A 27721-nucleotide genomic window follows, 5' to 3' on the forward strand; every position below is an offset into this window, starting at 1 on the left:
CCTGGGGTGACAGTTCCATCTTGTGTATACCTTTTTTTGCAGGATTCATTATACAACTTGAATAATTATCCCTGAAAGGTAGTGCAGGAGGATCCAGTGGTTATAGAAAGCTCCCCTGGAGCATAGGGAGTGCCCTGTAGGTGTGTTGCTTAAGCAATGACAGTCCAACTTCCCATTTCTCAATTTCTTTTTCTTTTTTTTTTTTTTTGTTTTTCCCCCAAGGCATTTGTATCTTTATATTTTTTGTTACCTTCCACAGAGGTGGTGTTTTTTCTCATCTCCAAACTGTTAAGTATCATGTTATTAACTTTTTGTCCAAATATGACTGAATGGACACTCTTACAAAGAAAGAGCTTACTTCTTGTGCTTTGGTACAAAAGGAAGTTTTCCTCATAAAAGGATTGGGCAGGCTTTCAAAGGTTTAAGGATACTCAGCTTCCATGTCTGTCTGCTAATCCCTCTTGGGCATGTTGTTTCTTCCATGCAAGCTGCTCAGGATCTCTCAGCACTATTGTAACTTAAACATTAAAAATACAATAAAGTAAATACTATTATCAAGAATGAGGTCATGCACAGTTAGACAGTCTTTCTATGTGGTAAAAAGTAGTTGTATATTGTCAGTATTATTTAAAAAGTTCTTGTGCATGTTTACAATTTACAAAATTCTTTGGGATAGAAGTAGCCATATGAAAAAACACCATGCTGTACATGAAATTATTTTCTATGTTCCTGGGATGTGCTCCCGTTTAGAAGAGATACCTTGAACTTTACAGGTATTTATAGCTATACACTATGCTCTAGAAAGAGCAGTATTCACTACTGCTGTTCTTAGGGCTGGATTCTGCCTTTGCTGTTGCAAAAACCAGCCCTCCACCAGCAGAGATTCAGAGCCTACCTGAACATCAACAGCTGGCAACAGATAACAACAAAGAAAAATTTTGTCTCTAATACTGTTGTGTTTCTCTCTCCTGCAATGAATGTCTTAATAATGTTTTCAAAGTGAAGTAGCTGAGTGACATCTTTACCTTAGCTGTAAAACAGCTTGGAGATGCTGGCTGAGTCTTTATTTAGGTATGTTGAAGTGGTCCCAGAGCTCCAACAGAAAATATATTTATACTTCTAATGTCAGTTATAATGAGGCATAGCCACACTGCCTAGCTTTTAAGTGCCTAAATTAGGAGGATGTTGTCCCGCCAGGGGATTTGGGAGTGAAGCTCCTGCAGCAGGCCGTTCAGAGCATCTAGTTCAGTCCTGCTGTTTGGAGTTATCTTCTATACAAGCAGTCTTAAAGGATCTAGCCTCCTAACTTGGACATTGTGCTGCAGAGCCCCACAAAGCTGGTGGTCATTATGGGTCCCGAAGAAAGCTGGCCTGGCTTTCTGTCACTGAATTTTTGGCAGCTCTACAATGATGGTGAAATGCAGAAATACTGGAAATGTAATTGTTGGCAAATAGAGCAGAATAAATCCTCAAGGATGTCAGAGCTGAAGATTTATGAATGCAAAACAGCATGAAGGGCAGTGGCCCAAGGGAGTAAGCAGTCACTGTAGGCTTGGAGAGAATGCCCTCTGATCATAATAGGTTATTTGATTGCAAAGACATCAGAAAATTGATTTTTACAGCCTTTTTTTTCTCTTTTATTCTTAATTTGAAATTCTTTTCAGTTCTCTAACAAGACCAAGAGCAGACTAATTTAAAGCAATCCGTTACTTTGGAGAGAAGTTCTTGTATCTGCTAATCTTGAGCTAGTCACAGTTGTCAGAATCTTCTCCTGTTTTGCTTTGTTTTATGGTAATCAATATTCAACAATTGCTGGGGATGGGGGGGGATGGGGAAGAAGGCAGAAATTTGAGAGTGAATGACCAGGTATTCTAAAGTGAACAAAATGAATAAAATTGTGTGCTACTGTGAAGTGTCTAGGCTTGGTGAGTGATGGGATTTCTCTGCTCCTTAGGTTCCTCATGCCGCAAAGCTTCAAGCTTTCTTTGCACTTCAGAGAGTTACTGGCAAACATTTGTTCTAAAAACTTTCTCAAGTTTCAGTGCCATTCAGAGGAAGAGGAGAGGTATGAGTAGGTTAACCTTTCTTTGTCTAGCAGGAGACTCGTTGGTCTCTATTTTTTGTTCCCAGGTAGTAGATCCAAAATGCAGCTTGCTTTCCCATTTTTTTTTTTTTCTGGGTCTTTGAAGACATGGAGCAGAACCGGATGGTTTATATAGTGGCTAATAAAACATTGTCCTTTCCATCTCTGTAGCTTTTGCTCAATTCTCCGTGGTTTCTTATGCAGAAGAAACCCAGTGGCAAAATGTACCCAGTCTGCAGATCAGTTACTGGAAGGCATTCAGATAACAGTAATGATGAGCATAGCAGAATCTACAGACAGTGTAATTTATTATCTCATTCCTTTGTTCTCATAGCCTACTTAGCGCAAGAGCTCTTTGCAGACAACAGGAGGTAAAAGATGTAGCAGCCCAGCCATTAGTGATACGGCTATACTGTTACTGCATGGTAAAGTTGAAAGCAGTTACTCTGTATTGTTACTGAAGGGAGACAAAGAAGAAACAGATTAAGATTTCAGCAAAAGCTGCAGAGAATGCTTAGATTTGGAGTGAATTTTAACTATACACCCTGTAAAAGGACAGAGCTATCTGGAGGCACTAAAATGAAGTGTATTGACTCATGGCCTTGGTCTCTTAAAACCTCCTGTCCTCTTACATCCTGTTAGGTGTACCAAGTCCACTTGATATGCCCAGTTTCTAGAACACTACAAATTTATTTTCTTCTACCATCAACTGAAAGATAAGCTGAGAAGAATCCTGAGACGTTAGCCAGATACAAGTCTACACTGTTATTCAGACTGCCGATATAGAACTAGGTTACCAACCAACTGTATCCATCAGGCTCATCTGAGGACGTGACAGGTTTATAATCTGCCAAATGTCCAAATGTATGTAAATTAGGGCTTTCTTGAATGCAGTTCCACATCTGAGAAGCGGATTGGCTACTAATGCTTTTCTAACTTAACTCTCAAACATGCAAATCTAAGATAGGTCTTCAGATAATTCTGTCCTCCTTTTAGGCTACTAAGGTTGCTAGCAAATCTTCATCATTTGAACTGGAAGAAGATACTTCTAAGATGTTTCAAATTTAGAAAGATTTGAGAATATTTCTTGCATCTTTTGTTTTAGAACAGGCAGTTACATATTTAGATTTGTGAAAGAGAAATAATGCCGTCCATAGAGATAAACTGTCCCTAGATACACCCTCAGCTTCATATGGCAGTAGATCTTCAGCTTTGTAAGCAAAATGTAGTGTACATCAATAAGTCTTTCTGTTGCAACTTAGGTGTTTCATTCATATTACTTTAGGATCTGAGCACCTCAGGGCTTTTATTCTATATGCCATTGCATGCAGATAATGAACTTGGACATACAGAATTTTAGGTGCTTTCAGAAAGTCAAACACATTAAATAAGGAACTGAATTTGGATATTGAAGCCTAATACATAGCCATTGCTCTTTCTTATTGTGATATCGTTTCAGACCCTAATGGTATCATCCCCACACAAACCGCTTTGCCATCTCACAAAAGATCCAAAGCACAAGAGTGTCAGTATTAATTCCTTCTAGTGTTGGTCAATGCAGTGACGAGGAAAACAAAAAGGAAATAACAGTGTACAAGAACAGAAAATGAGAAGTTAGGAGAGGAAGCGAAGAATGCAATCATGCGAGACTCTGTTTATGAAGCCAAAAATTGATCTGTTAAGCTATTGTTATAATGTTATTTCTAGCTTTTCTTTCAGAGAATTTGTAATAGAGGGTTGAACATGAGCTGTGGATAAGGATGTTTGGCCAGACAACTATCTCAAGTACAACGGCAAAGATGTTGACAGCAACAGAAGTTCGTTCGTTCATTTTGTCTGTCTGCCCATCTCTCCATCCCTTCCTCCCTCCTTCCCCAGAGTTGCAAGAGAACTTACGGGCAGAATAGCATTTGTATACAAATTATATAATTCAGGGACTGCTTTTCTCTGTTTTTTTTTTCCTCAGTCCTTTCCTTCCATGCTTCCCAGTATCTAAGTTGGAATCTTCCTTCAAACTTTAATACCAAAAATGGACGTTTTTGTATCACATTCAGCAGCCTTGGGCCCAACTCGCAGACTAAGATGAGAATCTCAATCAGATGAATTTTGAAATTTATCTGTAATTCTTCACAGATGTTTGCATCTATCACCATGATAATGGGATTCAGTAGTTTGATCAAAATGTATGTAATTTACAATAAAGTCAAGATAGATTTATACTGTAGCATGGAAGTGGTATTAATAAACAACAAGCACCAGAGGCATGGAAATATAGTTATATGCTTAGTCTTAATTCTGTACTCATATTTAAATTCAAGACATTTACTATAATAATGTAGATAAACATTTTGCAACAAGATGTTTGTTTATTAAAACATGTCAGGTGCGTGAATTGTCTTTCTGAAGTCAATCAAAGAACTCATATGCTTACAGTTAAGCACATTCTTTAATACTTTGCTGATATGGGCTTTATAAGCATGGGAGGTGATTAACATTTTATATATGTGTGTATAAGTGAGCTGTTGGAGAAGTTGCAAGTATGAAAGGAAGTGTATTATGTTCCCATATCTCACTGTACTTTGCTGACTAGGACATTGTGGCAGTTGCTATCAGAGAAAACCAGTTTCCTGTATTCGGGTTTATAGTTGCCTGTTGTTTAAAAATAGAGTAATTTAAATAAAGCAAATATACCACAGTCTGCCACTGGATTTGCTTATCAACAGTTGAATTGTGATGCTGTGCTATTAGAAAAGTGCAAGGGTTTTCTTTTTTTCTTTTTTTTTTTTCTTTTCTTTTTTTTTTCAGGGAACCTCTGTACATCTATGTGCCACATCCTTTATGCTGCCTTTTGCCTCATACCCCATTTATATTGCTTACAATTGCTTACAGATGGCTTGTTTCTAAGCACTTCTCAGGAAAAGTTTATGAATAAGTGCAAGGCTTCATATAGCTTTGTTTAGGTGGACCTGTTTGTTTCTTCCGCAGTTCCAGAATGAGAAGTTGTGGCTCTAAATATAATGGTAGCGTATTCCACAGGCCCTGAGGAAACTGAGTTGCCTGGTGATTCTTGAAGGTGGAAGAAAACTTTTGGGGAAGGTTGGGTGTTGACGTATATAACATCTTCAGGCTTTAGTTGAGGTTGATGCCTTATCACAGCATATACTGTATTGTCCTTCAGTTTCCTGTCTGGCATTCTACTTGTTTTGTTTATTCTATCCTTCTGAAAAAAATATGAATTATGAGAAATTAGAAATTTACCTTTTTTTCGCTTCCAACTGTTAGTTTATCTACAAGTATAAATATTTACTCCTTGTATCCTAAATCTGTGGAAGAGGGGAGAGGATGCATGGGAAAATGGAAAGTATCCTCAGAGAAGTTCAGAGAACTTTTGTACAAAGCTCTGCTCCCAGTATTTAAGGGACTGGGTAGAAAGGTGCAGCAACAGTTAGCATACTGAGTATTTAGGGGATTGCTACTAGTGAAGTTTTCCTTTGGTATGAAACTTTGCTAATGTTACTGAAGATACAGGGCCAGTAAATAAAAAAAATTTTTTGTTATTGTATTTTCTGGGTACTATAAATAAAGATATAAAGAAAGGATATGACTTATTTAAGCAATTGAGTTAGATTGTGCCTGCTTTGCGGCTAGAAGTCAGATGATCACAAGTATAGACAGCTAACTTCAGTCTTGCTGGCCTGAGTGTTCATAGCAATGAATGCTACTGAGTGCTTTATAAGCCCCTCTGAGTGGTGAACACAGAACTGGTGTGGCTAGCTCAAGGGAAAGCCCACAGGACCACAGCTTCATTTTTTCAGTGAGCTTGGCTAAGCTAGAATGAGCTGGATTCATCTATCCTGTAGAATAATCAGGATAGACTGCAGAGCGTAGCTGTTTTACTGATGGCTAAAGTGAGCATGGACAATGAGAATGCTTCTCACTGTACTTCTCTCTCTTTCTCTTCTATATCTGTTACTATGCATGGCAGAGATAAAACAAAGCACCAAAAATGTGGAATTTCTGATGTCCTCTTACCTGCAGCACTGCTTGTCTGAAAGCAGGATGTCTGCCGAAGTCCATCCCTTTTCCTGGCAGGAAGGACAGAAATTCCTTTGAATGTAGACCCACACCTTAACCTTTTAATTTTAAATGTGAATTCCCCCTCTCCCTTCCTTTACATTCAACTCGCATTTTGTGTTTAACTTTCAGCTCAGTCTCATTGCCTTCATGGATGATAATACCTATGAAGAGACCTTCCTTACATTCAGGGCAATGGGAAACCAACCCCTAAAGGCAGGAAAACTAGACAAGGGGATTAGGGAACTTTACCTGCCCTTTTCCTTCTGATGTAAGTGGTGGCAAGGAGTGTAACAGTAGCAATCAGAGCAGTTGTGGCCAGGAAGGAACTCAGTACCAGGAGAGCATAAAGATTCCTGCAGGGAAGGGCATGATATCAACATTACTATTTATAGCACCAGAGAGACTAGATTGATTTGGGAGGGGATTTGGTGTGTTTGAAAATGGATTATGGTTCCAGGATAAAGTTCAGCATGCAAATACTACTCTTACTGTCCCTAACAAAAATGGTTTCACTGAGGTCAGCAGTGATCTACAGCCACAGAGGATCCTGCCTAGCTGTATTTTCTTTGGCAAACCTGGGTAGCACTGGGGAGCTCAAATTCTCTTCCTGCACTCAGTTGAAGTGCTACTAGAGTTCAAAGGCATCCCTCATCAGGATGACATAGCCCTTCTCAGGGTCCGTCTTTGATAAGGATCATTATTAGGGTTCCTTTGATCAGGCCTGGTAATGATTCTCATCTGACCTGCTATGTTGTTTAGCTGGGGTTGGTCTCAGGCAAGGCTGCTCATACAACAGGCAGAGGTGTTGCATGGGCTAAAGAGTCATGCCTTTTTAATTAGGCAGGAAGAATATAGTCAAACTGAGCATCTTCAGTTAAGGCCTCAGCTTCTGAAACCAACTTCTGAAACCAAACTTCTGAAACCAACTGAACCTTCTGCAGCTTTTCGTGGTACTTGAGGAAGTTGGACCAAACTGCAGGAGAGAAGGGAAGGCCTGGAGAGAAGGGAAGGCCTGTGTGTGTGCACATGCTTCAAATTTTTGTAACATGATCCTTCAAATTCTGCAGTGTATCCAAGTGTATCCAGATTGCTATAGCTGGTGTCTGGGATTGTTATTTATTTATTTATTTATTTATTTTTACCTCTGGTCCGTATTGCTGTCATCTGTGGGCTTGGCAGTCCCCCACTTTGTAGTGGGAAATGAAATGGCCTCCAAATCTGCATCCAAATTCCAATTTTCTCCTTGAAAAAACACAAGAGCAGGTGATGTTCCTATGTACTTCCATCCCTGGTGACTTTTTGGTGATAGGAAAAAATACTGCTTTGAGGCTTGTAGGATGCTCCACTATTACTGCCTTACTTGTTAACCATGAAAGGACATACCATTTTAGAGAAGGATATGAAAACTGAGATGCTTGTTTGGGTGCTTGAATGCTGTTAGAAAGGAGTTCTCTTAGAGAAAAGACACTTCTTGTGATTTTTGTTTTCCATTTTTCAGTCATGTCAGAAAAATCAAGGAATAACTTCCCCTAAATATCTTCTATATTTCTGCTTCCTGCACTAGCTAAAAGCATAAAAGGAATAAAGTGTTAAAATAAATATGAAAGTTTATTAAAGAACAATGAGGAAAAAATAAATTCTCAGGCAATTTTTTCCAGGAAATTCAGACAAAGGTTTAGATTGCTTAGGATCTATTTCTTCTGCTGATGTAAACATAAAATTTTGTTAGTCAATGAACATAAGCTAGACACCCCCCTTGCCCTAAGAATTGGCTACAATTTGTTTATTACATTAGTATGTATCAAAAATCTATTTTTTTAAAAAAGGGGAATTCAGGAATTCTCTGTATCTCAGGAAATCTCAGGGCTCAGAAGAGATCTCTCTAACACTGACCTGTAATCTTTCTTGTCAAATGCTGAGAATTTGCTGACTTATAGAAGATCATTAATTTTTTGATTAACTCACCCAAAACTTCCAGCATGATCCTCTTCAATGGTTTGTTTCTCCCCTGGAAATGGCTCTCAAGATGATATTCTCCTGAGTCATTAAACTGGAGCTTTTTCAGACGCACTCTAATCATTTTCCACGAGAAGTCATTCATCATCTCAGTCCTTCCTACTTTAAGAATACTTTGATCAGAGTTACCTCTGATAATAGGTTGACATCTAATTCGGGTTACCATTTTGCACCAAGTAAAATATTGAAGTTTTCTGATGTTGTCTATCATGGAATAAGAGCAGTGGAGGGACAGGGAGCTCCCTTTTTTTGCAAAAAGCTTTACAGGTTCTAAAGAAAATAAAACAATGACTCATTAAAGGTAGAAAAGATAAAAAAAAAAAGAAAAAAAAAAAAAGAAAACACGACAGTGTACAACCCACCCAGCAAAGCAGCACATCTAAATTCAGCACAAAAAGAATTTGCAAAAGGCATTCAAAAAGCTAGCCTTAGTGTAATGAGGTTGATCCACGGGAATGAAGCTGGGGTGGCAAATGGGATGTTTGGATTACTAGTACCATTGCTGAACATAGGCTGTATCATATTCCAGGATTGTCATTGCTGTCCCTTCCCCAGATGCAGTGATACAAAGTCACCTCAGAATCCTTATGCCTCATAACATGTTTCATAAACATTCAAGTTTAAGATAGTGTTGCTCCATCTCATGAATCTTTGACTTGGGTGGGTCAAAGCTTTCCTATAAGAAAACTTTCTGTGGGTGGAAACTGCTTTTAACAAAATGGAAAAGTTGGACAGAAGAGAACATTAACTTGTAGTTTTTATCAACTTTTATGAAATATTTCCATACCAATTCCAAATATTTGCATTTTATAATGAATGAATAAAATCCAGCAAAATTGTATTCATGTTTTCTGGTGGTAATCCCTAAAACAGTGATTTTCTGTCCTTGGAACTTTTTGATTTCACAAAGAAAAAATAATTTCCCATCCACTTCTGCATCTAGATACCTATAGATACATAAACTGAGCTAAATAACAGAGTTTTACGGTGATCTTGATAACCTCTAGTGAGATCTTTATGTTTAGATACACCCTGTTTTGCTGCTAACAAAGAATGGAACGGAAACATCACTCTTTATTTACTTTTGATTGTCTCCCATCCAGTGCACCATTGACCTCACAGCTCACCTTCACCTGAAACCACCATCTGTATTCTTTGCAGTAGAATATTCTGCAGATCACCCCACACCCCGCACTGGTATATGCCAGAGTCGTCTCTTCGAAGTGCTCTCATGATCACAGAAATCCATCCACGTCCAATGTCTGTCAGGTCAATTGAACGATGCAGGGCATGGTTAAGGTTCATCCTTTCTGTTAAAGGGGAACTCAAGGCTAAGACTGGACAAGATTTCTCTGACAGCTCTTTGCACCAGAATTTCATCTTATGTAAACTGTCGTGCATGTCATATGAGCAGTTAGCTCTGAAGGACTCTCCCTCTACTTGCAGAAACACTTGCAGATCCTCTCCTGACGTGCATGATTCTTCCAAAGAAAGAAGAAAATTGATGCTAGAATTAGTAATAGCTTAGTATGCCAGTTTTTCTTACAGTACATCACTAATTCCCCACTATGACTCTTATCCTGGGCCTCTGAGAAGAGTAACTTAACTCTGCAGGGTTGTCTGAATAAACACCTATGCTTAGCCTTGGTGCCACTGCCAATTTTTCCATTAAGTTTTTCCTTTGTTCCTCTCTGGGGACTCAGTCTTTATTGGCAGTAAGAAAGCAAACAGCCTGTCTATGATACTGTTCGCGCTACCTGATCCATCATGTATCTGGAGAAAACAAAACACTTTTCCTCCCCACATGTTAAATGATTTTGGAGTGAAGATTCCTTGGTGGTAGGAGAGGACTCTATTTCAGGAGGCCAGAAATTGCCAACTGTCCCTCTATAAAGTTCATTTTTTCTGGAGAAAATACGGAACTGCTGGAAACAAAAATGAGGATCCAGAAGCTTATATAATTAAAACAAGCAAATTTCAGCCTGAACATTTCCTCTTCTCATTGACGATTCGGAATCTTATTCCATGCCCTGCCGTAGCTGACCTGAGTGAAAAGTGCTCAAGCAAATACGTAGTGTGTGCAGTGCACGCAACAAGACAGAGAATGTCTTGTCCTTTGGAGAGATATGGAGTCTCTGAGCCTTACCTGCTAGTATCAGCAAGAGCAGCAGGGCTGAAAAAACCTCCATCCTGAAGCAGAAAATAGTTTAGGTCATGGAGAAAAAAATGTATCCCACAAGCTTTATCACGGAGAAATTGTCTAGTGTGGAGGAAGCGAACTTGCTTTGTCACTAACTGTCATCTGCTTTCCCAGAGTGATGATGCCAGTTGGGAGTTGCTGGGAAGATCTTCTAACCACAATTTTAATATACTTTTTGGATTGGAAGGTCGCATTATGTTTACTGGTTACTTTTTACTTTAAAGGTATCACTGTCTAGATAGCCATATTTAGCAATCAGACTGTATGGCTGGAAAAGAAATAGGCATTTTCTGTCTCTAGTGCCACCTTAAATGCTATAGAGCAGCTTTCAGATGTGTGCGTTCTTCATTACTGCTGCTTTGCACTTCCATGCAAGTTTTCCACCCTTCATTCTCAACATACTTGTACAGTGGTGGAAAATCAGCAGTATGTCCACTGGCATAGCAGAGATGGTGAATGGCTCTGCCTGAGATCTCTGAACAGATTGGAGTTGGGAATAGGACCCAGACCTCCTGGTTAGGAGAGCAATTCCTTTGTCTTATAGCATGTGTCTACACTGGGCACTGCAGTACTGGCTGGGAATATCAAAGCTAGCTTTGTGTTGATAGTACAGCCACATTGGTGTGCAACTCTGTATGGGCTAATTTACCCTCTGGAAGCAGAGGAAATTAGTTTAGACAGAACACAACCCTGAACATCCTGGACTGGTTTGGGGATCTGAGCTGCTATTTCTGCCTGTTGCTAAATGGAGCTGGTCGCATGTGTCAAGAGGCTCAGAGTTGGGCTCAGAGCATTTCTGTATGTTATAAACATACTAGCATGCTCTAAAGGTTACCTTTTCTCCGGATGATGTATTATGCTCTGATGTACTCCAACTCTTTATCATGAAGTCACACTAAGCAGGATAATCAAAGCTGATTTTATTTGGCTTTGAAAGCAATGTAGGGAAAAGAGGGGTGAATGGCCCTGGGTTTGGAGTAGAAAAGTGGGCTTAGCTGAATGCTTGTTGATTTTTTATTTTTTGGTGAAGTTCAGCACTAGTAATGAGATCTCCTCCTGGTCAATTGAAATGCAGTTTCTCTTTTGGGAGTGATGAGCAATGATCACATGTTGGTAACATCCCCCTAAGCAAGTGGAAAAAGTACAGGGAGAAATACAGCAGGACAGTTCTTTCTTTGCAAAATCGTTTGAGAAATTAGGAAGTAGACTCAGAGCTGAGTGTAGACTTCACATCCCATTTTGTTATGTTTTGCGGTTCATTATGCCCTTCACAGAATCCCAGAATGCTTGAAGTTGGAGATGAGCTCTGGAGATCATCTATTCCAACCCCCTGCTCAAACAGGGTCAAACTTCATATGACTGTCCAGCAAAGAGCCACACTGTCCAAGGTAATCTTTGGGAGTGAGTCCTTTTATCGCCTTGAAGACTCTGAGATGACATGAACTTGATGGGTCTCAATTCAGACCCTACTGGAATGATACTAGGGATGACTAGCTGGAATTACTCTGCCTGTGGTATGGTACACTTACTGGCCCCTCTACAGATAGTAAGAGAGAATTGCATTGCCATCACTATGGCAGTGGCTTCAGTCTTTAGAGAGAGGAATCTCAGTTACAAAGCTGATTTCTAGACAAATAGTAACATTAGTTTTTAATACAAACCATCCACTACTGGCTATATTTCATGCTTTTGAGTAGAAACATTCAAGGGTTTTATAGAGATAGGTAAGACATGCTGAAAAAGCTATTAGCTCTTTAACACTAGTCTTCAGTGAATTAGGAAAATTCCTTGGAGATTTGAGGCACAGTAAGGTTTTTCCTTTTTTACGTCTTATGGATGAGGAGTTTACAGAGCTTGTGAATTGCTCCCAAAAAACATATGGTGGTGGAGCACCATCAGTCGAACTTCCCTTTATATTCACTGATGTGTCTGTAGTCTATAACTAATAACATGTAACAAAGCATTTGCCAGTAGCCATGCAGAGCAGCAAAGGTTTATCTGCCTGGCATGGAGCTAGGGGAGAACTGAGCAGAGCTCTCTCACCTTTCCAGTTCCTGCAGAACTGTTTCTGCATGCAGGCAAGTCTGTGCTGGCTCTCTTCATGAAAGTACTTGATATACCCTCTCCCCCTAGCTCCCAGCCCTGTCCTCTTCCATCAGGCTCAGGTGTTACTGGCAGCAACTTTTCAGCTCTGTTGTGTTGAAAAAAATGTTGATCAGAAGCAATGAGAAAAGGTGGCAGATGCTGGCATTCCCTCTGTAGAGTTCATTGCTACCTATGTTTAGTAGGCGATCCTTATGGCAGGTGGCAAAGCATTCTTTGCCTGTGAATGTTTGACTTTCTTTGCTATGTGATTCCCTGTTATCTTTGAGTTGGCTCTAAGCAGTGTTTTCCCAGGAGGGTCTGATTCCATCCCATGCGTGCTCAGACAGGCTACCAGGGAAGGGAGGAGCCGCTGTTCATTGAAGCTCTGGTTCTTCTCCTCTGTGTTTGTGTCTGTTTTTCCTACTGCTGGCAACAGTAAAGATCAGCACAGCCACCAGGAACTTAGTAACCAGCATTGTAGTAACAGTGTAGAAGACAGTGACATCAGCCGCAGGAGTGGTGCTGTGGGGAACCATAAAAACAGCAGTAAGGCTTAACTAGCAAGAGGGTGGTTCAACCTTTAAAGAAACTCTTGTGTTTTGGCAATATACAATGCAAAGATGATAACATCCTTTGCAATAGGCAGTCCCTACCTATGCACAACAGAGTCTGGAAGGTTGGAACAACTATGATGATAGGTTTTAACTGTAAGATCTCACATAAAGTTTAATTATGATCTGCAGCAATTGTTTTGCCTGGCATTGAAATGCTGCTTTTTCTGGATTAGGAAACAACTGCTACTTAGGAACCATGCAGTAGCTCTGAAAATTGTCATGGATTAGGAAGAAGCAGAGAACATATAGCATGGTGGTGTACCTCTCAGCTTCAGAGGGGGTACAAATACTAACCTGTTTTAGCCCTAGGAAGGTTAGAGATCACAGCATAAGAAGGAGTTTTACCACTTACCTGGAGATGCTCTGCACAGCACTAGGCTCCTGTGGCATTTCAGTCTGCACTGTACCTGATACTAGAAAACAGAGGAGTTTAATCTGCAAATGTTTAAAGGTGATATGCATTGGTATTACCAACACCAGTATCCTGGCTAAGCATAGATAACCAAGGTGAGATTGGGCACTGGGCAGTGTGCCCAAATATTAATCTGGGTGCTGACAAGGGAAGAGACATGCACTGGGGGTGCTGCAACAGTGAGTTCATGTTGCTGTAAATCAGGAACTAGAAAAAGGGAAATGAAGCACAGTACCTCCTTAGAGAGAGGTCAGACAAGACTGCATGTTTGCCAGTGAGGCACTGGCTTCTGCAAACATGCCTGAAATTTAAGTAAGAACTTGTGATCTGATGAAACTCAGAGCCCCAGGACCTACCTGTCAACACTTCTACTTGCACCTTCTGTAAAGTCTTTGTTTCTCCCAGATAGTCAGTTTTGCAGTGGTAGAGCCCAGCATCCTGCTTCTTGAGCCTCTTCATGGTCACCGTCAGGACCCCTTCGTGGACATTGTCACTGATGGAAGTGGTGCCATTCCTGTTCTTCAGGAACTGCAGCCAGAAGCGGCGAGCACTCACCACATGTTGGCACTTGATCTCATCAACCTGCTTGCACCAGCTCTTTTCTCTCCACCGCTCCTGCCAGGGGTTATAGGTGCAGTTGATAGAAATGGTCCCACCTTCCATTCCATATACCACAGTGATGTTCTCTGCAGCACAGGCTGCTGGGAGAGAAGGAGGAAGCTGTGAGTTAAGCCTGTCTCTTACCTGTCCCTTATCACTATGTTCACGCTAAATGAATGTCTTTTCCCTTTTTCACAGCTCTAGAGATGGCTGCTGTCTACTGTAGAATCTTTACTGTAGGGCTGTGTGACCCATCCACCTCCCTTGTGAAACATGAATGTGCTCAGATTCAGAGTCTTCATTCAGACTTTCTTAAAGTACTTCTGTACTGATCCCTCTAATGGGTATATCATTAAGCTCTTGCTAGGCAGCTGTTATTTTGTGAGGGACTAAAGGAGGGATGAGGTATCAACTTCATTGATATTTAAACATTTTCCGAAGCTCAGCAAATTTTGGTTTTCATCTACCTCTTCTGGCTTTGTGATGACTGTCCTGGATTGCAATCCGGAGCTCAGCCATGCCATGCTTTCTGTAGCTGTTGGGATCCTGCCCAGTAACAGGAGGCAATTTGTCGGCCTGACTAAAGGATTAGCTATAAACCTGCATTTTCCACTGGTGCTGAGGACCACAAAGGTGAACGTTCAAGTATATTGTCTTGGGACCAGGCAAGTTTTCTTGATTTTCAAAAACTCTTTGTACAAGATAGCTCATAAACACATAGTTGTCCCAATAACGTCAAATTGTTTCTCAGTAACTCTCAGCTAGTTATGTCTTGCTGTCACATCACACCACTCCTTTGCAGCATCCAAGCTGCTTGCTTGCGTATAGCTGCAGCAAGGTAGTTTGGTTCAGGTTGTGGCCTTGTGCCCTTCTATAAGTGTTCATTCAGGCCGATTTGATTCTGAAAAGTACTCTCTGCTGCGAAAAAAATCTTTGAAGTAAATGCCCATGAAGTTTATCCCCATTTTAAGGCCCTTTACACAGTCAAGGAGAAGCAACACAGCCTTAGCAAAAGCTGGAATCAAAGTGATAGCTACAGACCAGTATCCAGTTAGCTGTTACAAGGTTAAGTCTTAATGCAACTCTTGTTCTTTAGTGCTAGATCTTCGTAATTTTTTTCACTCTATCTTTCAGTATCCTACTAATTTTAGTCCTGTTGACAACTTGTGTTCAGCTGCTTGGCTTTCTTGCTTTAGTTCCTTCTTTCTAATTTCCATTCCTCTTTATGGTAGGCAAACGGAGAAGGGACAGTCAAAGCTATTAATACTTCCAGATAGAAGTGCAATGTGGTATTTGTGGAAATTAGTATTTCAAGGGAAAAAAAAAATCAGAGCCTGGTGGCTTCTGTGAAATCCTAGGCAGTGCTAAAAACAGAAGTAAATTTAAAAATAGGTTGTTGTGAGGACTTTGTGCTGACTGAGCCTTTTAATAAGACTTTTAAAAATAATTTCAACCATTTTGAGTGAATTGTGAGTTAAAAAAAAAAAAGGATTTTCAGGCTTGACTAGAAGAAAACATAAGAATGGATCTTTGCTCTCCAAGTACCCAACACCTACAAGTCTTCATCCTGATATATTCTTCCAAGCCCTGCAAGTCCAGCACAGTCCTGTGTAATCCATCTCAACATTGTATCTTCTCTTCTATGTCTATTGTGGCCCCTCCCTGCACCTGGTTCTACTACATCCTTTATTCCTGATATGGGACGGTCCCGAGTATTTCCTTTTTTGACTAGGAACAGCGTTGCAGAAATTTCTTACTTAGCATCATGGCATTTAAAGATTTGCTGATGCCTCCATGGAAAACTTTGTGTCGTTAACTTGCTGAGCAAGTTTGCTGACAGGCCATTTACTAATTGTGTTTTTCCTGCCATGTTCTTCACTAATGAAAAAAGTATAGTGAATATTTTTTTCTGAACTCATTCTGACTTTTTGTCGTAATTGAAACAGCTTTCTGTGGTCCCAAAGCCTGAATCTGTTACCTTTCTTTGCACTGCTCTAAGTATCTGAGATCTCCACAGTGTGGCTAGAGAAAGAAAGCTCTCCACTGGGAATACCAGCTGGATCCTGGTGCCTTGTTTCTCATTTAAGATCAACATTGTTCTCTGAGCTGAAAATAGTCAGAGACTGCCATACTCTACAGAGATGTGCTCCCTATTTTAAGGGTTTCATTTCATTGTCCTCAAGATTTCAGAGGAGATGTCCCCAGTGTATTGAGCTTTATTTTGCTCTGCATGAACCATAGCTGCTGCATTTTACATCCAAAACCCTACAAAATGCCAAACAGATAGGATTTTGCAATTTCACTTTCTGAGGAGGCACATAAGACTTCTGTCAACAGTGTTTCCTGTTTTGACTCAAAAGATTCCTGTGAGCTGAGCACTTGAATCATCACTGGCCTTTCATTAAATCAAGGGAAAAGACAAACTCTGAGGAAAGACTCTGATATCGCTGCAGTACAATTGGGAAGGATGAGTAGACTGCAGAACACACCGCAGCACTCTAGTCTTCCTCTACTTGCATTGCACTGGATCTTGCAGTGCACTGACAGGCAGCAGAGCTCTTTATCCATAGCAAATGTATTGCTTTCCTGAAGAGCTGCATGCTACAATGATGTTGTCTTTGCATCCAGAACAAGCTATTGTGTCTCAAGGCTTGCGCAGTCTTTTCCCATAGCCTTATTGGTACCTCATGCTAGGTGCATAAAAAAGATAAAGTTTTGCAGCAATTCTGTACCTAATCCCTTAACCGAAACCCAAGGCCTTGTACGCTTTCTTACCTGACAAGAAAACCAAGAAGGTGACGTGTATGAGCTTTTCCATGTCTGTCCAGCAGAACAGGGTACAAGAGTAGAGTCTGAGCAAAAGTAAAAAGGACTCTTGCTGAAGAGCAGCTTTCTTTTCCCTCCTTCTTGCTCAGCCGGAAGGAATGAGCACAGGAACTTGGCATCTTTTTCATCCTGTGCATTGAGCAATTTACCAGGGGCAGGCATTTCTCTTGCAAGCTGAAAATTCAGGCATCAGCAGTGCCCACTCACAGCCAGAATTTAGTCTAGACAGCCTGAAAGAGAACATCATGTGATGGCCTGAAACCATGGTACTGGGAGTTCCTCTGAGCTCAGCAATGATTTATTGGGTAAATAAATTTACCCAAGCTCTGCATGGGGTAAATTTCTGGAATGCCAGAAGGGAAAGGACAGCACTTATTAAGACACTGCCAGGTAACTCAGTCAGTATCAAGAGAGTGACATGAAGGCAAGGACGTAATCTTGGCTTCAGTGGAAAGGAGATTTAGAAGAAGCTGTGAATGAGATGTTCCTATTTGACACATGACTGAGGGCAGGAAGAGAAGAACACTGTGTTGAGGTGAAGCTATGAGGTGCTCTAGATAAACATACAGGGGAGGGTAGTGTCTTTAATTTGTACCTAGAGGAAAGAGCCATAAGATCAAGAGCATTAGTTTAATTTGCATTGGTCATCAGTACCATGCTGATGCAGAAGCTAGGGTTGCAATGAAGGGAGCTTCCTATAGCATTAGCAAACTTATAGACCATGGATGGGCTGCTGTTTTTAATTTGTTGAATTTGTTTACTTGGAGATCTTCCATGGAAGTACTAATAGATCCTGGCTTCTTAGCCAGGAAATAAGTAGATAAATCTGCAGATCTATCTATTAATAAACGAGTCTACTTTTTTTTTTTTTTTTTTTTTTTTTTTTGATCTAAATTATGTTTAAGGAAATGGTCCCTTACAGCATCCAGAAATTCTTTGTGAGGTTTACTGACTCCAGCTTAGGTTCATTCTTGCTACAATGGGAAAAAATATGGCTTCTCTTTGATCAGAAGGAACTGTCTCCCTGAAAATGTATCTTTTACTTCCACTTAATCATCTTCTAGTCTTACTATTCTAATGTCTTATTTTGGCCACTTTGCTCAACCTTTCTGTGCTTTTTCCCCAAGTCTTGTTTCTTTTGGAGTGTCATTTGAACTACAGTTAGAGCTGATCAAAAAACTGTATTTTCTTCACCCTCTTTTAATTATTTTTACTGATTTCTTTTTGTTCCATGATCTCATCTCACTTTTCCATGCAAACCTGAACATTCGTGACAAAAATTGACACTTTCTACAAAATATCTTGTTTTTTCATGAAGCCATTTTCCACTATAGGGGATTTTTCAGTTAATTTTTTACTCTGAATTTACAGTGAAGTCCTGCTCTTGGCTCTATTTTCAAGCCTTGCAGAGTCTACCCACTCGTTATTCTCCCTGAGCTTCTTCTCTGAGACTTGTTTTGACCCTCATGTATATCAGAAGGTTTATTCTCTGCTGTCTCATATCTGATGTTTCTTGATGGCTAGTAGCATTTTTGACCCACTGACTGCATGAATGGCAGAGAGTTAGGGAGGAATCATGGGTTAGATTTCTGGAACTATTTTCTTTTTCCTTCTTTTATTTCAAGTTAAAAATGTCAACTCTGAAAACCTCAAAGAATAAATCAGCTCCCCTGCTGCAGCCATAGCAAGAGAGGTCTATAGGAAAGCTGGATTTCACTGGCCTATGAGGAAGGAGTGGTTCAGGCCCTTTGATTTGCTGCCTGTCTGCAGGGTCTGCAGAGGTTGATGAAGACAAATAAAGTGTCAAGTTTTGTGTTTGGGGGAAACTGAGCTCAGCCCCAGCAAACTCTTCTCACATTGCTCATCAGATGTTTACTAGATAAAGGCAGCGAATGTATCATGTGGAGTATTACCAGTAGAGCTAGGGCGGTAATGATACCACTGTCCAAACCCTTCGTGAGCCTGAGCTTTCCCATGTGGTCTTGCATGCATTCAAGTCTCCTGCAACTGTGCAGTAAGCCGCAACATTTAGCTTTCAGCTTGCTAAAGTGTAGGCAAAAAAGAAAAAAAAATGCTAGGAGTAGGCATGCAGGGTTTCTCCAGCTGCGCTGGTGGATAGGCTGGGAAGAGCTGCTAAAATTACAGCACAGTGCTGCAAAAGAAAAGAGAGCTACATTTGTGACTGGCTGGAGAGGATATTCCTGCAGAGATGCAGAAATGCCTCACAACACTGGGGGCAAGAAATCAAGTGCATTGTAGAGGTGTTTGAGAGTTTGTGGCAAGATTATCTGAGACAGCAGGGATTTGATGAGGTTCCTGACTGACCACTGTTCCTGTGGCAGGCCTTGGAGATTGCCTTCCTCCACTGACGATCTATAAATATATTGCATATCTGACCCACATGGACATCTACTTTTGTAAATAATCCATTCTTAACTGCTGCTTCCCTTCTGTTATACCACCTGGTGTTGAAACCAGCCCTCTTGTGCTAATACTTTTTCCTCTGCTGTCTTTGTTGTGCTTCCTGCAGCTTCTCTGCTCAGCCTGCCAGTTTCTTGCTCTGCACCACTGTCTGTACAGACCTTCCTCATATCTGCCTTAGGGCTTGTCCTTGCAGTAGACACAGTAAGGCAAATCCTATTCAAAAAGCCCCAGTACCTTGTCTGCTCCTCTTGTGCAGTACTACATGTTGTTGCTTTTTTTTTTTCTCAGAAATACTCATTTTTTTGTTCTCCCTAACTTGTCTTTATTCCACATTGCTTTGGTTTAAGCAACCAGTTTGTGCATCCTCAGGGAAGAGAGGGTGTAGGCCAGGAGGCCAGCCAGAAGTTGTTGAATGGAGTAAAGCCCTTTGATGAGGAGGTGATGGAAGGATGGAGCAGCCTGCACAAGCTACAGATAGGAAATCATGCCTGTCACTACAGGTTTCAATCACTAGTTCATTCTGTTTTCAGTGTACAGACCATAGAGACTGCATAAATACACTGTGGCTCTGGATAACCCTGCCCAAGTGCAAATTCCTCCCTCGAATTTGGAAAGAATTGAGTTGTGCAGAGGTTGCAGTGCTGGGGGTTCTCTCTAATGCTATCCGCAGCAGCTGCAGTGAATCTACCCCCCAACTTTCTGCGCTCCAGACTGGGACACTTGTGCATGCACTCAGAAGTCACATCACTACCTTTCTCTATCCTACCCTAAACTTCTGTGTGCACACTCCATTTCTTGCTATAAAGCTAAACATTTACTTTTATTTGAAGCCTTTTATTTCTCTTACCTAAGCACATTGATAAATCTAGGTTATGCAGGGACTTGCACATATATGCAGTTGTTTTGTAGTTAGAAGACCTTCTGGTGGTCTGATTCATACAGCAGGGTCCTTCTCAGTTTGTAAAGTTTGCATTTCAGCTTGCTGCCATGCACCCTCTAGATATTTCCCTTTAGGCAGATGCTAATTCTGCTTATTCTTGTAACTCCAGTACTGATCCCCCCACACCTGTTATGTGGCAAATGAACCCAGTCACATAAGGATTAGAGTTTTACACAGCAGCATTGGAATGGGCTTTCCTGAACATAGTTGCCGAACCCTTAGGAGCAGGATAGAGCTTCTGCCAGTGAACATAGTTAAAAGACCAGATCTACCCATGGCCAGGCAAGAACTGCTCTTTTAAAAAGGTCACTCCTCCATACCTGCCTCTCCAAAACAATCTGCATTTTACTAGAATCCAAGAAAACTGATGTGCAAGGAATCCTGGGGGTTACCCAGCACCTCCCTCTGACCTGAGAGGAGCAATGACAAAATTCACTACTGGCCTCCAGTAGGAGAGAGGTCTTATATGCAGGGTATGCATGGCAGCAAAACCTTAGCTGTTTTCCCCATGTCCTTGCAGACATCTGGTACTCCCCATTCCCACTCTGTGCTGCATTTCTTTTCTCCCATTTCTGGATTGTTTGAGTTCTGTGCTTCATCCTTTGTCATTTGTCGGTAATTGCTTGAGCACAATGTCAGCATATTCCACAGTTTCAGCTGTGGCTTTCTTGGGAGCCTGACTTTGTCCAACATTAGCGTACAGAGGTTCCTCAGAGCTGAACTGGGTTGTAAAGTTCAGGGTAACATATTTTAGGTCTTTGCTGTCTTTCCTGAGACTTCTCATTCTGTCAGTGCTCTGAAACTATGGAAAAAAAAAACACACACACTTGTCAGCATGATTCAGTGCCAGGCCACAGCGGTTGTCAAAAGAACAGGATTGTCTCAGAGGAAAGAGAGTCATGTAGAAGGTTACCTTTTGTCAAGGCAGAGGTGAAAGAAGAGCAAACCCTTTCCTTCAGCTCCTTTCCTTGATACACATTATGTCTTCAGCTTCCAACCTTTACTTTTAGTCTAAGTAGTTGAGTCATTTCTCAGAGACTGGTAGAATCTACTCCACTGGATTTTTTTTTTTCCAGTGTAGTTTCCTAACACCACCCCTCTCTGTTCACCTAAGAACATTCCTTTCTTTGGTGACATATTAAATATATCACCTTCCCTCCGGCTCAAAACCAAAAATGAACATGAAGTTTCTTATCATATGGGTCAGCTAACTCCTCCCAGAGTATTGGTAGGGGATTTAGGTACCATTTGGGAAATCTGTTGTTTTCCTTACCTGTGATGTGTCATCTGGTTTGTCATAGATGGCTTCTGCTTGTCTGTTACCTTAGGAATGAGCCAAAATCAGAGGTTTTAGAACCATGAGAGAAGCTCATGGAATTTACTAAGCATTAACTATGCCTTAGGAGTTCAGGGGAAAGCTGTGGGATGGCCTAGTAAAGGATGTGACAGAAGAGATGAGTGTGCCAGTGAGACCTATCTACCCTGAATCTGTCAGTGAACATGTTACTCTCACTTTACTTCTCTCCTAGAATGTCTCGCCTTGTTGGATTTAGGAAGTGTCTTGTGGAGAGTCTGAAGGAACAGGAGCAGGAGGTTGATTAACTGTGAGATCACAGCGTAAGACCTGCCTTGAGGCTTCCCTAGCTGCACCTGCCTTATATTCTCCAGGGCATTGTGAGCTGGGGATAAGGTCAGTTGGAGTAGAAAATTGATGGCCAGATACAACTCTATTTAGTACAGACTAGAACATGGGAGGCGTCACCACTCTTCACATACCTCTTCTCAGCTGCCTGCGCTTCTTGATCCACAGTGTTGTCACGCTGATAAGTGCCAGGATGAGCATGATGCCCAGGACCACGGAGAGGAAGATGAAGATAGTTACACTGGAGCTGAAGTTGGGGGAGCAAAGGAGTTATCAGTGTTAGATGGCAGCACAGTATGATATTGGCAAGGCCTGTTGCCAAAAAGTGACCAACAAAGGGCAGGAACAGCTTTTATGCATTTAGGAGGAGAGCTTGGTTTTCATGTACCAACGCTGTCTAGACTGTTATTACTTGGCAGTATATTTTGAGCTAAACTACTTTCTAGCTTTTTAAAACAAATCAGTGTTCAAGGTTCAGAGAACAATTCTAAACTCCTTGGAGCAACTACTCTCTGTTCCTCCTATGGTTTTCTGCACCTGGCACACTGAAAGCCAATGTGTGATTATACTCTTAAGTGTTATTGTCCTTTGTTTGCAGAGGAAGAAAATCCCTTTTATTTAATAATCTGGTAAATAGAAGAAGGATGAAATTGCAGCTGAAGACTATTTCACTATTAACTATTCATGGCCAGGAATGCACAAAGGCAAGGCAGACTTTGGGGCAGAATCTGAGGGTTTCTCTTGCTGCAAAGAGCACAACCCAAATAGCTAAAGGTAAAAGAGTGGAAAGGCAGCCTCATTCCCAGAACAGTTACGAGTTAATTTCATCAATCTACTTCTCCCTTTGCAATTGCATTCTGGACAAGAGCTGGAAGAGGAGAGGGTACTTTTTGTAAGGATGTCTGTCAGACCTAACTTCACTTTAAGCAGAAGTCTTTGGAAAGCACAGAGGTTGCCTATCCCAGGAAGAGAGGCATATCGTGGATGAGACATTAATAACTCTAATTTATGTTCAAGCTCAGAGACTTTCTTTAGGCCTTACCTTTTTGGTGGTGCAGAGGTCGTGAAACTGGTATCAGTGACAGAAGGAGTTGTTTGACTTGCGTTTATAGTAACTAACAAAGTTATTTCAGTTGAAACTGAAATCATAAAGATGAAGAGAGGAATAGTCATTCTCAGGCTACTTTGCATTTAGCAGCTAAACTCTTCTACCATTGCTACCACTGGTATGAATCCATTCATGCTGTAACACATACCGCAGACAAGTTGTCCAGGCTGTAACCGGTGTCATCCAGACTTGCAGAGAGCAGGGAAAGCAATGTAAAGCTCAAAATGTGTGAGGGAGGGGGAAGGTGCTCAGCAAGAGCTCTGCTTTGTGTTCCCACTCCGCTACGTGGCAGGGGTATGTGCTATAGGATCTACGGCACAGATCTTCAGGTGTCAGTGAAGTATTTAACAACACTATACATAAGCAGGTAGAGGTTGGGAAAAGTAAGCAAAGAGTGTAAAGGCTTAGCAGTAAGAACTGCCTCCAGGACTGCTGCTGTGCCCCAGTGGAGATTGTATATGCAGTAGCCTGCTCGCTTAGAGTGCATTCAGTCCCAAGCGTTAATGATTTTGACATAAGAACTTCGCTGCCCCTTTGCACTCCTCGACTGCTGCATCCCATCAGTACTGCTCTGCCAGATTCCTGAATGGCAGGACAAAGAAAGGCACTGCTCTGCCACAATCAGGTGGCTAAATATCATCACTTACTGATAGACATCGTGATGAAAGAAAAAACAGAAGTCAAAATTCCTTAAGATGGAATCTGCCAGCTTTGCAATCAAATGTAAAAATCTTAAGAGTCTTTGAAAACCGTGGTGTCAGACACTCTAAAGAGACAGAATCAGTAGCGTGAGAATGTGAGCGAAAGAAGCACCTCTGTGAAGATGGCTGAAGGAGAAACAACACAGCAAATCCATGTAGTTCAGTTACAATTCCTCATGCAATCAGGTAGAATTTTAAGAGAGAGAAAGTAAAATGGTGTGGGGTTTGGGCAGGCAAAAAAGTCCCAGTGTGACCTGGGAGGTGATACAAGCTGGGCAGCAAAGTGACTAGAGAGAGCAGGAAAATGGGGCTGGAGTCTGCAGACAGCTATGGCTCCCTACAGACTAATACGCACCCTTGGAAATATTGAGTGAAACCTCCACTATTCGGAAAAGATGAGGGTGTTCGTAAAGTGCACACCAGTATACGCCCGAGTCCTGTGCCTGCAGCTTCTCCATGGTGACAGTGATAGTCCCCCTCTGGCTGTCATCCCAGATCTTGGTTGTGCCTGGATGAGCTGTCCTGCGATGCCCTGAGGGCTGCCAGTCTGTATGGGCCAGGATAGCGCATTCTCCGCCAGCTCTCGCTTTGCACCAGGCTTTCGCCACTGCCCCATAGTTTAGGGAGCTGTATGGACACTGGACAAAGAGCATGTCTGACTCCCTGGCAGCATATTGTTGAGTCCCTGGAAGACATGAGGCATGTTTGGTGAGCTTCCAAGACACATGTAATGGCATTGCCTTGCCATGGCTGGAACACATGCCATGGGCTGAACCGTTCCTGGCTGTAAGTCTGCATGTGGCAGGAGCTTGGGGCTCCTCAGTGGCCTGGCATGGGACGAGAGGGGAGGAAAAGCAGGGGAGATGGGGCTGAAACCTTTGGGCAGCTACACTTTCCTGCAAATAGATACTCACTCTTGGACACAGTGAGCCTGACTTCCATTAGTTGGATGGGACGTGTGTAGAGCATACACAAGTACACGCCAGAATCCTCTTCCTGCAGCTTCTCCATGGTGATGGTGACAGTCTTGTTCCTGGTGTTGTCCCAGATTGAGATTCTGTTTTGATGGGCTTTGCTGTAATGCCGTGTTGAAGGGTAATGTGTCCTGACCACGACGTTGCATGGATTGTGATCTTCCTTTCGGCACCAGACTTTTTGCATTGTGCTATACGTCTGGGCATTGTATGGGCACTGCACGGAGAGCGAGTCCAACTCTTGCCTGTGTAACTCTGTGAAACAGCAAATCTGGTCACTGACAGGTAGCCGTGGACACATGGGTGTCCACCTCCCTGACTGGGCTGGGCAGCTGGGCCTAATCTCCACTGGGGTAATTCTGCTCAAGGCCTGCATGCTAGTGAGGAAAGGGGTGGGTTGGAGTAGGATAGTTCAGAGCTGGGAGCCCCCAGGGCCAGCCGGGGCTGTGAGGCTCCTTTACACTGTGCTAGTGTGAGCAGGGAAGGCGGTGGACAAGGCCTGGGGAGGGTGAGGTGGGCTGAGAGGTTCAGGGGAAGCCATTCAACTGTGGTAGGGGAGGAGGGGTGGCACAGGGGAGGGAATGATGTTCCTTTTTAACAAGACTTGAGTTTCTATGGAGAGAAACATACTCACCTTTGAAAACCTTCAGTGAGATTGTCTTTAGTATAAGAAAAGTGTTGGCATCAGCATGGGAAATACAGGAGTACCTGCCTGAGTCCTCCACCTGGAGGTTTCTCATGGTGATGGAAACGATCCCATGTCTCACGTCATCTTCTATTGTAACTGTGCCCTCTGTGATGCTGTTTATGTAGCTATTAAACCTTGAGTAGGTTGTCACTAAGATTTCACAGTGTATGTTAGTCATTCGGCACCAGACTTTGCGTGAAGGGGAGCCAGCCTGTGTTGTGTAAGGACACTGGATGGAGAAAGTGCTTCCTTCTCGTTCGCTCTTCTCAGCATCAGTTGTTTGGGCTTGGAGCCCTGCAAAGACCAGAAGTGGTGAGGAAGGGGGGAGCTGAAGCAGGGCTGCCCACCACCTCCCAACAGGCCCAGACAAACTCTGCCCCTCTTCCTCTGAGGGAGGGGGTGGCTGGAGGAGCTCCGAGAAGAGAGGAATTCATTCTTTCTGCCAAATTCTCCTTCTTGGTAACAAGAAGGTTAATGCTTGGTGTGAAGTGCTGAGATTTGAGCTGGGATTGTAGTTCTGGTTTAAAACCCAGTATCTTTGATTAAAAAACAGTTTACATGACAATATTACTCTGGAGGTAAGTGTGGCACCTGACAACTTGCAGGTGCTAAAGGTGTCTGCCCTTGGAGCCTGACTAGTGCTGTGCATGGGGCAGTGTTGAGAGCTGCCCCAACAGCTCAGCGCTGCTGTTAGTGCCTCTCACCCGCAGCTGAATGGGGGGCTAAACTCTTCCCCATCACAGTGGTTTGGCTTGTCACCATCCTGGAGGAGCTGCAGGCAAGTCTCCCTGGCAGTGGGATGGCTGTCTGCACTGGGTGTGTGGTTGGGGGACAGGGAAGAAGCAAGGACGGTGTTTGCCATGGGGATGAAAGTTTGACCTGTGTCCCCAGCAGGCCTGAGGCTGGGCTTCCTGCAGCCTGCAGGTCCCTCCTTACTGCATCCTCAGAGGATACCCAGCAACTGAGGGGAGCGAGGCTCCCCTGGAGGGGAGGGTAGTCTCTGCACCAAAGGGCCTGTGTGCTGATGCTGAGTGATCCCAGAGGAGGTTTCAGCAGGTCTGAAGAACTAGGAGAAAGGTGGCAATTGCTGGGGGAAGAGGGAGAAGAATGGGAAGAGGGAGGCAAGGCCCGTGTGGTAGGAGTTGTCCTTAGAGCTCCTCTGTGCCCAGGCGGAGGGCACAGAGCACTGTACATACACATGGGTTGGGCACCAAGAGACAAACAAACCATTGGCCAGGGAAACAAGCTGGAGACCTTCCTGCCCCACTTCACCAGGCTACCACGAGATGAAAGCTTTGTGATTTCTTCCGGGAAGGCAGGAGAGGCAGGCAGATGCTTCAGGACCACTGTCCTGAGCCCACGACTGCAGCACGCCCCTTTGCTGGGAGCAGCGGAGCGGAGTCAGGTAGTGCCGTGGGAAAGGCCACCTGGGGAAGGCACTGATGGCTGCATGGAGGCAGCAGCTCTGTGCTCACACGGTGTTTGGCCTGGTTGGACTGAGGTGTGCAATGGTGGGAATCGGGGCTGTCACCTTGCCTTCCCATCCCTGCAGCAAGTTCCCCAGCTCAGAGTCGTCCTGGTGTGAGATTCCCACAGTCTGCACAGCTCCCCACGCATCCGGGGTGGGGAAGGGTGTCCCACTCCTCCAGGGTGTGCTGGCAAGCCTCAACTATGCATAGCCCCTCTCTTACCTGGGCAGCAGAACAGCAGCAGCAGCAGGACTCTCAGTTCCATGGCCTTCCTCACGCCCAGGGAAGGGGCATTGCGGGGAGCTGCCCACGGTGCCCTCTTGGAAGGTGTCTGCATTGTGTTCCCTCCTGCCTCACACTGACGCTGCTGGAGGAAGTGGCTGAAGTCTTGCCTGCCCACGGAAATCCTTCACCGTGTTTTGCAACAAGATTGATATAAGGATTAGTTTCAGGATGCTTTGGGGGAAGCAGCTGAGAGCAGAGCTCGGCCCCTCCTGCTGGGAGGGGCCCTCTGCTGCTCTCCTGTGGCCATAGTCACGCTCTCCCCTTGCACCAGGGTTTTCCCTGCCCTGAGCCATGAGAGATGGAGCAGGCCCTTTGGCCAACCTAGCCCTTTTTTTCTGTGCTCCCAAAGTGCCCCTGCCCAGGGCTGTGCTGGGAAAGCCTCTCAAGGGCACAGGGCCAAGGAGTCCGGCGCTGCGTCTGCAGGGACTCTCGTGCAGGCCGTGCCGTTTGTGGTCCCAGTGCTCCACCACCACAGCCAATCCCCTAGGGCCCCGTGCTCTGCCACGCACAGAGCCGGCAGGGTGCCTCTCCCAGAGTCTCTGGCTGGAGAAAGCAAACCAGGACCACGTGGCTTTTG

General features: G+C 43.0%; 3 protein-coding genes across 4 annotated transcripts; all 3 read right to left on the minus strand.

Moving 5' to 3' along the window:
- Positions 1-4916: 4916 nt before the first annotated feature.
- Positions 4917-10406, minus strand: LOC134150948 (uncharacterized). Its single transcript, XM_062595143.1, has 7 exons — positions 10323-10406; positions 9304-9657; positions 8126-8446; positions 7303-7402; positions 6410-6513; positions 6116-6168; positions 4917-5303 (listed from the first exon to the last, which is right to left on the minus strand). Exons 1-7 carry the CDS (start codon positions 10363-10365, stop codon positions 5040-5042), a joined length of 1239 nt encoding a protein of 412 aa, XP_062451127.1. The 5' UTR covers positions 10366-10406; the 3' UTR covers positions 4917-5039.
- A 911-nt stretch (positions 10407-11317) lies between these two features.
- LOC134150914 (triggering receptor expressed on myeloid cells 2-like) lies at positions 11318-16983 on the minus strand. Of its 2 annotated transcripts, none has more exons than XM_062595081.1 (4): positions 16863-16983; positions 13844-14185; positions 13428-13488; positions 11318-12983 (listed from the first exon to the last, which is right to left on the minus strand). In XM_062595081.1, the coding sequence occupies exons 1-4, from the start codon at positions 16903-16905 to the stop codon at positions 12836-12838; spliced, it is 594 nt and encodes a 197-aa protein (XP_062451065.1). In that variant the 5' UTR covers positions 16906-16983; the 3' UTR covers positions 11318-12835. The 2 variants fall into 2 exon arrangements, with proteins under 2 accessions (XP_062451065.1, XP_062451063.1); XM_062595079.1 differs by having other exon boundaries at positions 13844-14188.
- A 3829-nt stretch (positions 16984-20812) lies between these two features.
- Positions 20813-27141, minus strand: LOC134150750 (polymeric immunoglobulin receptor-like). Its single transcript, XM_062594801.1, has 8 exons — positions 27082-27141; positions 25337-25684; positions 24643-24957; positions 24084-24413; positions 22962-23058; positions 22054-22166; positions 21551-21600; positions 20813-21079 (listed from the first exon to the last, which is right to left on the minus strand). The coding sequence occupies exons 1-8, from the start codon at positions 27122-27124 to the stop codon at positions 20873-20875; spliced, it is 1503 nt and encodes a 500-aa protein (XP_062450785.1). The 5' UTR covers positions 27125-27141; the 3' UTR covers positions 20813-20872.
- Positions 27142-27721: the final 580 nt, after the last annotated feature.

The sequence above is a fragment of the Rhea pennata genome, chromosome 25 (genome assembly GCF_028389875.1).
Source record: "Rhea pennata isolate bPtePen1 chromosome 25, bPtePen1.pri, whole genome shotgun sequence".
Classification (NCBI taxonomy): Eukaryota; Metazoa; Chordata; class Aves; order Rheiformes; family Rheidae; genus Rhea; species Rhea pennata.

Coding starts and splice junctions, on each gene's coding strand:
- LOC134150948 (XM_062595143.1), bottom strand. CDS start 10,365: ATGGAGGTTTTTTCAGCCCTGCTGCTCTTGCTGATACTAGCAG. Junction 7,403..8,125: donor GATCATGCTGGAAGTTTTGG/GTGAGTTAATCA, acceptor TGTTTTTTCAAG/GAGAAAATTGGAATTTGGAT. Junction 6,514..7,302: donor GACAGCAATACGGACCAGAG/GTAAAAATAAAT, acceptor CCTTCCCTGCAG/GAATCTTTATGCTCTCCTGG.
- LOC134150914 (XM_062595079.1), bottom strand. CDS start 16,905: ATGGAAAAGCTCATACACGTCACCTTCTTGGTTTTCTTGTCAG. Junction 14,189..16,862: donor CTTCTTGGTTTTCTTGTCAG/GTAAGAAAGCGT, acceptor CTTCTCTCCCAG/CAGCCTGTGCTGCAGAGAAC. Junction 13,489..13,843: donor GCAAGTAGAAGTGTTGACAG/GTAGGTCCTGGG, acceptor TCTGTTTTCTAG/TATCAGGTACAGTGCAGACT.
- LOC134150750 (XM_062594801.1), bottom strand. CDS start 27,124: ATGGAACTGAGAGTCCTGCTGCTGCTGCTGTTCTGCTGCCCAG. Junction 24,958..25,336: donor CTCACTGAAGGTTTTCAAAG/GTGAGTATGTTT, acceptor GCTGTTTCACAG/AGTTACACAGGCAAGAGTTG. Junction 21,080..21,550: donor AACCAGATGACACATCACAG/GTAAGGAAAACA, acceptor TTTTTTCCATAG/TTTCAGAGCACTGACAGAAT.